This window comes from Galeopterus variegatus, unplaced genomic scaffold (assembly GCF_000696425.1).
Source record: "Galeopterus variegatus unplaced genomic scaffold, G_variegatus-3.0.2 Scaffold5056, whole genome shotgun sequence".
NCBI classification, from domain to species: domain Eukaryota; kingdom Metazoa; phylum Chordata; class Mammalia; order Dermoptera; family Cynocephalidae; genus Galeopterus; species Galeopterus variegatus.
In genome coordinates, this window is record NW_007731167.1 from 28812 (window position 1) to 40947 (window position 12136).

General features: G+C 33.9%; 1 protein-coding gene across 1 annotated transcript in view; it reads left to right on the forward strand.

The window, feature by feature from the left end:
• Positions 1-12136, forward strand: part of FRA10AC1 (fragile site, folic acid type, rare, fra(10)(q23.3) or fra(10)(q24.2) candidate 1) — a 36490-nt gene that overhangs the window by 17041 nt on the left and 7313 nt on the right. The window contains exons 10-12 of the mRNA XM_008588832.1: positions 2325-2367; positions 4202-4317; positions 8619-8657. Of these exons, the coding sequence (XP_008587054.1) occupies positions 2325-2367; positions 4202-4317; positions 8619-8657 (198 nt within the window). The remainder of the gene's footprint in view (positions 1-2324; positions 2368-4201; positions 4318-8618; positions 8658-12136) is intronic.

A 12136-nucleotide genomic window follows, 5' to 3' on the forward strand; every position in this document is an offset into this window, starting at 1 on the left:
GTGTGATCTTGTCTTTTCCTGCTAAGGTAAATAATTGTTGAGTAGTTTCTACTTTTTTTTTTTCTCTTGGGTCATCAGGAGTAGTGTTAATATTTTTGGGGGGGAGGTTTTAATATATAGTGGACGTGGTAATGTGGTATTAATATCAGTGTCAAGTGATTCTAAAATTTAGAGTATCAGGTTTGAGTAATTAAAATATTCTAACATTACTTTAGAAAAATATGTTGTCAATTTACTCTAAAAACAAAATGCACTTCATCTCAAAATGCTAGAATTTTAAAGTTTGTTTTCAATGTCCATTTGTGCTGGTACTAAAAATAAATGCCATTATGTTCATACTCAATAATATTAATTTTAATATTACTATTAAATATTGAAAGGATTCACCAGGTGTAAGTGTGTATACTTTGGAAAATGCTTTTATTCTTTTGGGGTATTAGTGAGCACACTCTTTAAAACTCTCACTTTCCCAAGTGGAAGATTCCCTAATAGGGAGTCACTAAAACTCTGTATCTAAATATAAACAGTCAATCTATCAAGTAAGAATTCTGTGACTGATTTTTTTGGTAACAGTTCAGCTCTATGATTTAAGATCTTGTGTACATGTTTCATGAGCATACTCTAATTACTGTTGTCAGTTATTTTTTAATGCTAACTTTTTATACCTAAGAATTCACATATTTTAAAAGTATATTTTAGAAATACTATTAGATCATGTAGTTAAATATTGTCACCAGCCACCATGGCTAATATTTCTTTCCTTTTCACAGGTCAATTTTTCTGTGGAAATAAGTGTTGTGATGAAAAAGAAGGCTTAAAGAGTTGGGAAGTTAATTTTGGTTATATTGAGCATGGTGAAAAGAGAAATGCCCTTGTTAAATTAAGTAAGTTGACTTTAGCAGGGGAGTGATTGATTTCTTCCAAGTTTATCTTTAATTTAGAATTAAAAATACATGGACTATTTAAAATTCAATTAAAAATTTTAGCATACCTTCCTGGAAGTACTCTTTTATCAGTTTCCCAAGGTCTCAAAGAATTTTTGAGCCTAAAATTTTTATATTCTTAGCATTACAGTGACATTTTGATAAAACAGTTCTAATGTCAAATGTAAACTGGTGATTTGTTGAGTGAAGATTCCTTCTCATTGACTTGAGAATGTTACCAAGTTACATGGCTAAACGGCAAAGTTTCAGAAAAGGCAGTGTAAAATCTCACATTAGCTGATTATTTAGCTATATTGTTATGGTATGGATAATAATTGTTCTTGATTATCAATCTTAAAAGCTTAGGGATGTACTTCAGAATACAGCAGTTTACCTTAATATGCATGTTTTAGAATCTGTCGTTCTTTTATTTTTTTTTTAAGCTAGTCTTCATGTGTCAGCTGCTCCTCTCCCTCATCAGGTAATGGCTGTCAGCCTTCTCTGGGTTCTAAGTAAATGGACCTTCAGAGTTTTCTGCCCACTCCTGATAGAAGACAAGGATTTCCCCACATGCCACTTATGCATATCAATACAGACTGGTTTCTGAGTTCCTCCTGGAAGTGCTCGTGAGGAAAAGTCAGCCAGTGTGGACTGAGATTAAGAAGAACCCACAATTATGGAACTATTTGAAAAGCTTTTTTCCACTTGACAGTTCTTAGAGCACTTTAGAGGAAATGACTACACCCACATTGTTATTTTTAGATATCTTTGATGTGAGACACAGTTAATGCTGCCTATCTATGGAACACAATTTATTTTTAGAATAAATTGACAACACATTTTTCTAAAGTAATGTTAGAATATTTTAAATTTCTTAAGCATTCTAACATCATTTTAAGTATGTGTGTGTGTGTGTGTGTATATACATACATACATACAGTCATGTGTCGCTTAACAGAGATATGTTTTGAGAAATGCATTGTTAGGCCATTTCATCATTATGTAAACCTCATAGAGTGTACTTACACAAACCTAAACGGTATTACCTACTCCACACCTAGGCTATATCACATAGCCTATTGATCCTATGTGAGTAATGCGCTGTGCTATGTTGTTGTGAGGATGTCACTAGGCATTAGGAATTTTTCTGCTCTATTATAATCTTATGGGACACCATCATATATGCGGTTCATCATTGAGCAAAATGCCATTATGCGGTGCATGTCTGTATGTATGTGCATTTTTTGAAGTGGGGAGGGTCAGATTATTTTCTTCAGGTTATTTGTTTCCCCTCTTACAGTAGAGGAATGTAAAGAAAATGAGCATTTATGATATTAACAGTACAGTTAATCAAATTCTGTCAGCAGTTCAGTGGTGTCTTTTTTTTTTTTTTTTTTTTAGGGTTATGCCAAGAATGTTCCTTTAAATTAAATTTTCATCACAGGTAATACTGTCTTCTAAAATACTGTTCTTAATGTTTAGTAATGTTGGAGATAGTCACTTGCCTGCACTAAGTGTTTAAATTAGACTTGGGTGTTAGATGGTTCATTGTGTAGAAAATCAGGCATTACTGTATGCCACATAAACCAGAGAAGTGGAAATTTACATGCCCTGTTCTAGCCAAGCAGTTTTAGATGGGAAGGCCTAGGCTGAGTGGTAGATGGATGTTAGAATTAACAGTTTGGAGTCAATGTTCAGACATGGTATTATTCTTAGAAACTGTGTTGTAAAGCAGACTTCATTAAGTGGTTCTTGTGTCTCATTTAGACAGTGTTTTAACTGGAGTTTGTCATTCTCACAAAGGATTATACACCTCTATATTCATTTCAAATGTTAAAATCAGGCTCTTTTTGAAAGAGTTTCAGTGTACTCGCATCTGCCATATTGAGTGTGTGAGAGTACCAGTGTCCTGCCTGCACTGTGCAGTATATATAAGATTGTGGGCTTTGAAATCAGACCCGGGTATTCCTCTCAGCTACTCCACTTACTTGGCTTCTTGGGCAAGCTACTTAACCTCTTAAGATTCAGTATTATAATCTGTAAAAATAAGGGTACTTAGGTTATTGTGGAGAGTAAATGAAAGTGCACATAAAATGCTTGCCACGGTGCCTGGCATATGGTAAGTCAAGCTTAGTCCCTGGCATTGAAGATGTTCCAACAGAACTGTGTGACTTGCCATTGTTGTGGTGGTCAAGTTTCTTGTCCTGAACAACAGTTGAAAGTCTAACAGTGAGATTTCAAGACTTTATAAAATGTATACATAAGCATATTAATTTTAAAATAGCTTTATTATAAATATGCATATTAGTATTTTAGCTATTAAAAATTAATATTAAACAATAATTTTTTGATTCTTAAAATTAGCAGGATTTTTTGGATTACTTGAATAGCCTAATAAATCTTTATTTCCCCTTTCCATCAATGACACTGAAAGAAACCAGAGATGTTTTTGACCTTGACTTTTGAGCTCAACTTCAAAATTGAAATGATTCTTGTGAAATAGACAAGGATGATTATTGCCTTAAATATAGAATTATAGCATTTGGTATGTACACCTTAATTTTCAAGGTCTGTTAACAAGCTTTTAAAAAGTAATCCTCTACATTGTCTCTCTGTCCTCCTTGCCAGTCCCAATTTCAGCATTATCACCTTTTCCTATTTAGTATTTCTTTCCTTAAGCAATTAAAATTAATTGTTTGCCAACCCTGGTACTGACAACCTTGTAAACCTGGCCTAGAAGAGATAAAACTATAGCAGTAAGAGTGTAAATTATAAATAGTCTAAAGTTGACATATGAGTTAACAGTAAGCCCCTTCTATCTTTATTCCATTATACTTTTATTGTATTCTTTTATTAAGAAAAGAATTTTCTATTTACTGGTGGTTTATAGCTATTACAGCAGTTCTTTCTTGTTTGTATTTTTTCAGTGTGTAGGTGGATATGAATTATGTGGAGGGAAATTAGATTTGTTTTTGTAATTTTCTTTTAAATTGCTAAGTGAGGAAATGAGTAAAACTATGATTTACATTTACTAAGACTGTGTACAGAACTTTAAAAAAAATAATTCTTTGTCTCAATGCTTAGGCTTCATAATCTTACAGAATTATCTTAATTAATGTACTAACCTAAAATACTTAAAAACCCATTTATAGTTCCTTATTATGTAAATTACATTTTAAAAATAAGTTCTTTAACTGATTTTCTTGTTAATTGTTTTTTATTTTTTGTGAAGTTCAGTTGAAAAACTTAACATTAATTTTATCTTGCTTAACATAAAGGAGAAAAGAAATCAAGACAAAAAAAAGAAAGGATAAACCCAAAAAAGATTGTGAAGAGTCATCACATAAAAAATCCAGATTATTTTCTGCAGAAGACTCCAAGAAAAAGGATAAAGGTAAAGGAAATTAAGATATAGTATCTACTCACATTTATGAACATGAAGTATAATCTGCCATATCTCAAATGTAGTATTTAATTGGTGAATGAATTTAGAATTTCATTTTATAATAGTTGAAATTGATTAAGAATTTAGATATGAATATACAGTGACTTACAGGAGTTTTAAGAACAGAGTTGTTTTTGATTTATTTTTTGCCAGATAGTATAATATTGTGAATAGTGTTCTAATTCCTGGCTTTGTCACCTATAGGCTTGTTACCTTGGACAAGTCACTGAACTTCTTGAGTTTTACTTTTCTCATGTATGTAGGATGATGTGAATAGCTGGTCTCCATACTAGTCAAGCTTATTGTGGAGAATCAAATAAGAATGTAAAGGTACTTTGAACACTGTAAAACAGCTCATAATCTATAAGTCAGTATAAAATTATAACACTATGATTTTGGTTATAATCTGTGTGGTTTTTTTCACTAGTTTATGAGCTTCTTGAAATGACGAGATTGACTATATCTGTATCCTCAGAACCTAGCATCGTGCTGTGCACATATACTTAATAAATAAATGTTAAATTCAGTCCATCAGTTACCTGCTTACTTTTTCCTCAGGAGCCCTTAAGCTCTTTAAGCCTCAATTTCTTCATATTTAAAATGGTCATGATAACAGTTCCTACCTTATAGGATTGTTTAGAATGAGATAATTCATTAAGGAATTTGCATAGTACCTGGCACATAATTAGCTATTATGAAGGTTACTTCTAGTTGCTTTTTCAGCCCATAATAAAGTCAAATTGGCTGTAACTTATGGTGAGTCAGTTTTAAACTAGGTAGGTAATGCTAGATTAAATTAGATTCAAGCCATTGTTAATGTAATACTTGGACAGAAGAGGGCTCCCTTGCTCCAGGTATGAAGATCGTTAGCTATATTGTACTTTTTCATGCATTTAAAAAAAATTTTTACATATCATGATATATTAATTATGTATGTAGAGTTAAAATATTCAAATATATAATAATGACCAAGTTGTAGACTTGGTAAAATTGATAGATGGTGAGAGGAAGATTCAAAGGTGACATTTGAAGCAGAATGCCTTCTTGTCTCTATCTTAATCATTTCTCAATTCCAAAATTTAAAGTAAATTTTAACTAATAAGCCTAAAAATCTAATTTGACTTTTTAAAATTTTATGTATTCTTCTGTGCTGGTAAAATGTTTAATGTACCATTTGAAATTTGCGTTGCATTCATTACCATATTATATAATATTGTTGCATTCAGGTCATAACTGTGATACCATATTAATTATTACATTTTTCATATTAAAGAACTGATCTTTACTTTGCGAAAGGTTACTCAGTACCTTCAAAACAGGATTAGGTAACTGGATACTCAGGATCAGGGATGGGGTTGGACACTTCAGATTCTACATACATATGCATGTGATCTTCCTTACAGATGTCTTTCCTGTAGTGTTACATATTTTAGTAGATGACCTTCGTTGACTTAAAAGTTAACGTCAGAAATTCAGGAATTATCCTTACTATCTTCTTTTTCTTCATTATTTCTGTTTATTGTTACCAAGTCCTACCAGTTTTACCCCCAGAGTATATATTTCTCAAATTCTCTTCAGTCTACCACAGACCATCATATTTTCGCATTTAGGCTGCTGTTATATTTTCTTACTGGTTCCCCCACTGTCTTGCCATCTCCCTCCCCTCCTTCAATCCATTGTCCGTAGACCAATGGTTTCCCATTATTCTTAGGATGATAACCTAAATCCTGGACACAGCCAAAAGGCTATATATGATCTGACCCCTGTACACTATACAAGGCTTACTTTTCACCACTCTCTGCCTCACTTTCCCTCTCTGCCACATAGCCTTTCAGTTTCCAGAAGATGCCAAGTTTCTTTCCATTCTAGGGGTTACATGGATGCTACTTTCTGTCTTCCTAAAACCCCAGTCTCATCCTAACTCATCTTTCAATGTAGTTGATTTTCATGTCTCTTTACCAATTCCTCCCTACTCCCCTCCCTCCTCCCCCCATCAACATCATATCTGTTCAGTTGTCTTAACAAGTTCAAGGAATAAGACATCTGTTTCTTTATTCTCTATTCAGAGTGTCTTTGAGAACAGGGTCTCTAGAATATAACTTTTTTTTCCCCCTAACTTCTATGATATAAAACAGAAAAACAAAATTTTAGCAAACTTTTAGGAAAACCATGTGGTATCTTATAATATCTTCTTATCTGGGATCATCTGGAACTAGCTTGAACTTAATGTGATTCTTTCTTGCCACATCACCTTAATTTGGCCTAAATTGAATAATAATTAATAAATGGTTAATATCTCAGCTGCATTTGGACTGTTGACACTCCTCAAAACAGCTTACTTTGTTGATTTTTTTCCTATCTTCTGGCCTCTCCACCGCTTCTTTTGACTGCAGTTCCTACTCATTCTTAGACTTAGGAGTACCTAGATGTCTCTTCTTTCTCTCTGTTCTCTCTGTGTGATCCCATCTACTCCCATAGCTTCGGGTTACCATCATAGAAAATGTTAAATAAGTGAATGGATGGATAAACAACTGGATGGCTTTGATGGCTGAATGAATGGGTAGAAAAAGTAAGAAAGACAGATTAATAGCTTGTCTTTGAGAACTGATCTGCTTTGGCAGGTATAGGCAGAACAAGAGGCTTAGGTAGACTGTCTTGGCAGAAAGTTCAAGATCTTACTTGTCACCATCACTTTTTTCACAAAGGCCACCTCATCCTTCAGGTTTCGGCTTAGCTCAGTTCCTTGGGAAGGCCCTTCCTGACATCCTTCTCCCTGTGTCTCCAAATAAGAGTAGGTTCCTGTTACACATTCCGGTAGTGCTCTGCACTTCTCCTTTAGAAATACATAGTACCCTTGGAATAATTTGTTTATTTTCTGTGAGGGAAGGAACTGTGTGACTGGTTTAATTCATTATCCAATTCCTGACACAGTGCGTTCTCCACATAGTAGGCATTTAATAAATGTTAGGTGACTGCGTGAATTGGTGAATTCAACCATAGTTTCTCAGAGTTAAAAGGAATGTGAGAAATCAGTCCTGGAATCATTATTGAAAGGATATTCTGTAGTTTTGCTTTTCAAGAATGGTCCTCAGGACAGCAGTATTGTCATCGCTTGGGAACTTTTTAGTAATGTACAATCTCAGACCCCTACAGATCTACTAACAAGTTCTTAGGATGATTCATATATACAGTAAAGTTTGAGAGAAGCACTGCTGTCTGTCACGTGGTTGTTCTGCTTTTGCTTTGACATCTTTTCCCTCCAGGGAAAAGGAACCTACTACCACGCAAAATAATCCTTTACATTTTCAGGTAGTTACGATTGCTGTCGGGTCTCTCTTAATATTTAGCCCAATCCTACAACTTCCTCTCTTTGGTTCTGATTAGATCCTTAGTCCTCAGAGTAAGCCTAACATCTTTTTTACCTATAGACCTTTGGATATTTGGAAGCAGATACCATGTTCCTCATATCAGAGGATGACATGGAGGAATATATCTCTTGTATCCTTTCCCTGTAGTTCTTGCACCCTCTTTGGCCTTACAGGGTCCGTAAGCTGTGGCTTATGAGACCTCCTGTCCAGGGATGTTGTGGGAATTGTCACTGTCAATCTGTCCTTTTTACTTTATCAGTTTTCAGAAATATTTCCCGTAAGGTTTTATTTCAAGAGGCTCTGCATAGTGGTGGTTTTTTAAAAAATTATGCTAATGGATCATCGATGCTTTTTCCTTTCTGTTTCCTTTATTGGATAACTATTGTGAAGCTGAGGGTTTTTGTTTTATAACATAATCCTATGTGTTATCAGTTTCTGAGAACTAATTCTCACCTGTGTATGACTTTGGAAAAAATATTATGAAAAATGAGTGTTTATTTGTAAATTGCTTTCAGATGTTGAACATCTCCATAGATAAAAGAAGTTATTGCTTATATGGCAGCCAATCTATGAGGTTTTTTTTGTTTGTTTGTTTGTTTTTTTAGCAATATGAGATTTTTTTTTTTAACATATACTTATCATTTTTTAAGTTTTGTGTTAGCTATTCCAGGCCATATGAGAGCACAAGATATAATTCCTGCCTAAAAGAGCCAAACATTTTAATTGGGAGATAAGACTAAGGAACATGAAGGATTAGAAAATAGTAGTGCTTATCTGTAAGATGATAGCAAACTAGACTATTGGGAAAAATTTTGGTTACAGCTACAACTGTTGCACCATCCCAAGACAATACTTAATAAAACAGTGCTGTTCCCTTTTCAGGACATTCATCGTCAAAGAAATTGGAAGATTCTGTAAATAGTGAGTATCAGATATTTCTTTATTTAATAAAAACATATTAATATGAAGTATTTGCAATTTGGGTTTATCATGAATTGTATCTTTCTCTGATGTGAATTATTTTTTGTTTTTGTACTACATGAGAAAAATCATAGGAGAAAGACCAAAAGTGTATGATTTATTCTTTAATGAAGAACATTTAAAACTTTCTTATTTTAAGTACAGAGAGAGCATTTTTAAAAAGTGTTTTCTTCAGTAAATGCAATGGATACACCTTTCAATTTTGCATCATAAAGTGTGAAGGAAAAGAAATAGAGGGATGAGGTTGCAATGAAAAAGGAATTCGGGGGGTAGATTAAGATTTAAGGAATGTTGCTTATATTACACAAGACTGAGTGATCTCTGTCATTTGGTAATTTTGACTGAGTAAATAAAGTGGGTGGTTTTTTCCCAGAAAGAAAAATGTTGGCAACTGGTCGCTGCTGGTTAGTTTTTTAATTAGTCCTATGGTTTTCACCATGTTGGATCGAAACAGATTGAATTTCATTGAATATATGATGTGAATTCTATTATTTCTTCCCTGCAACATTCCAAGAAGTACCCACAATGACTTACAAAAATATGTACAATAAAATAAGACTTCTTAAGATAAAAAAATCAGAATACCTGAAAAATAAGGTAGAATCGCAATGTAAAGCTAGAGGTAAAATTGATACAGACAAATGTACACCAGCAAGTCTTGTGTAATTGCAAAGGTAGATCACTCTTCTTCCTAACAACCAAACCAAAGAGTGAAATGACCAATAGCGTGATTAATTGTACTCATAAGATAATGAGAATTTGTACCCCTAAAATAATAAGATAATAAAGAATTTGGAAAGTGTTCAGCTTTTCCCTGGCAGTTTTGAGAGAAGCATCTTCTGTGGGGTGGGGGTTATCCATTTGTGATACAACAAACAGTAGCTTCAAATCTCAACAGTAATACAATTTTGAATTTCTTAAAGACTTGCAATAGGCTTAAGGCCTAACAGTACAGTTAATTCAGTAGCATATCTAATTCATTTTATAATAGCTGGACTTATTCCATAGAAATTTAGAAATTTGAGATATCTAGGCTTACTTGAATATTTATAAGCTTAAGAATTTAAGATTTTTTTTTCTGATTGCAAAGTAATGTATATTCAGGAAAAAAGTGTGATAATTATTCCAAATCCCACCACTCAAATATAAACCCTATTAGCGTTCAAGTGTAAGTCTTAAGGAGAAATTTTAAGTGTTTAATAATCAGGAATTTTTCAGTGAGAAAAATAGAAAATTTAAGATGTTTGTTCTTTAAAAATTTAATGAGGGGTGCTAACAATGGAGGTATTCCTCTAGTTTAGGAATATAACATGAATGAAGTTTGACCTAGCTGAGGAGAGGTAAAAGAGGAGATTTAGGGCTATTTCTGGGAGATGGGGGAGGATTTAGAGGGCTGGGGAGAAGGACTGGGAGGGAGAAGGAGGGGAGAGAAAATGAAAGAATGAATATAAATCAGTGAGTTAAGACCTTTTTCCCTAAAATATTTTTTAATAATGAAAAAATGGAATTGTAGGAGAGGAGTGAATACTGTACCCAATCTAAAGAACCTCTAGCTTAGTTTGGCACTTGGAGAAACAAATTATCCACCTCCAGATGGTCTGCTATTAGTTAGGCAACCAGAAAGCCATTTACCGTAGCAAGGAGACATGTACAGTACATTGTTCTGGTTTGCCTGGTTTGCCCCTGATATCCTCTCAGATAATCAGTGATCTGTCTTAGATGGTCTTGGCAATTTCAGGCCTTAACTTTTGCTATTTCTATCTTTTATGTTCATTTGTATAATATTCTTAACCCATTTAACATATAGATTATTAAAACCCAATCCACGGATAAAAACTCAGTTTCTATGGGGAAAAAGAATTTTAAATTGCATTTGTTGATTGCCTTCTTTGTCAGCCACAGTGTCACGTGCTTTATTTGTGTTATGTCATTTAATCTTCGTAAGGGGCATATCCCATTTTATGATGAGAAGATCGAGACCCACAGAATTTTTTTATGAAGAAACCCAATTTTAAAAATTGTACATATTTAAAGTGTACAACTTGATGATTTGCTACCCTCTTAACAAATTTCAAGTATGCAATACAGTACCGTTGCCTGTAGTCACCATGCTATACATTAGATCTCCTGAGAACCAGAAAATTTAAGGAAATTGTCCAAGGCCAAATAGTTAATGAGAGCATTGGGATTCACACAGGTTTATAATTCCAAAGTCTATGCCCTTTTGTCTATGTCATGAATAACTGTTCATCAGTGAATCAAATGTAACTTTACTCTTTATACCCCAATTTTGGCAGATACGTTATACACATCCACATTAAATGATTTGATCTGTGTCTCACTTCTGTCTGTAAATGAATATAAAGAGACCTATTTTGTTGGATTATTATTAGAATCAAATGAGAAAACATGTATAAAGTATGTACCTGACACAAAGTAAGTCCTGTAGCTATTATTGTTAATGTAAGAGTAAGGAAAAATACCAGACATTGAACAGTTTCTGTGTTTGTTCTCTGGAATTGATGAGATCAAAAGTTAAATCTAAAAATCTGAACTGTCCATTTGTTATCATGATTATTGGAGATATTTGCCATTTCTTCAGTAGGGCAAGTTATTAGGCATCATGTAATATCCACAAAAAACAAGATGGTAGAGACCTGCTTTCATTATTCAAAGCATATATAGGGAAATTGTATGCAGTTTTAGGCACCACACTGTAAAGGGAACATTGAAAATTTGATGTAGATCAAAAAGAGAGCAACTGAGGTGTTGAGAGAATTTGAAATGGTATCTTAGGAAGAATGTTCGAGGAACTACAGATGTTTAGCTTGGAGAAAAGTAAAGGGATGGGAGGGAAGAGGTGAGGAGGTGGACATGGAAAACATAGATATTTGCAAGGCTGCTACTAGATAGGAGACTTATTTTTGGTGACTCTGATTATCAGAACTAGAGTCTATGGATAAAAATTGCCTAAAGATAGATTTTTGCCTTAATTTTAGGAAAAACTTGTCAGTACTGTCTGACGAAAGGAATGAGGAATGGGCTGCCTCAGGAAGTAGTGAGTGTTCAAACACAGATTTTTGCCTTAATTTTAGGAAAAACTTGTCACTTAGTACTGTCTGACGAAAGGAATGAGGAATGGGCTGCCTCAGGAAGTAGTGAGTGTTCAAACATAAATTGGATGGCCACTTTTTATTGGTGGTGTTGCAGTGAGAGAAACATTTATTGGATAGGGCTGGATTAAAAGAACTTCAGATTCTCCTTCAACTCAGAGAGTCAGTGACTTCAGTTCTGATCTCCACTTACCAATAAGTACTGTGTGGATTTGACACTGATGCTCTAAGAGCATTATTTTTTATCGCCCATTCTGCCAGTTGTTAGTTCCTTCAGTACACCCCTCCCACCTCTGGCAGGTTATC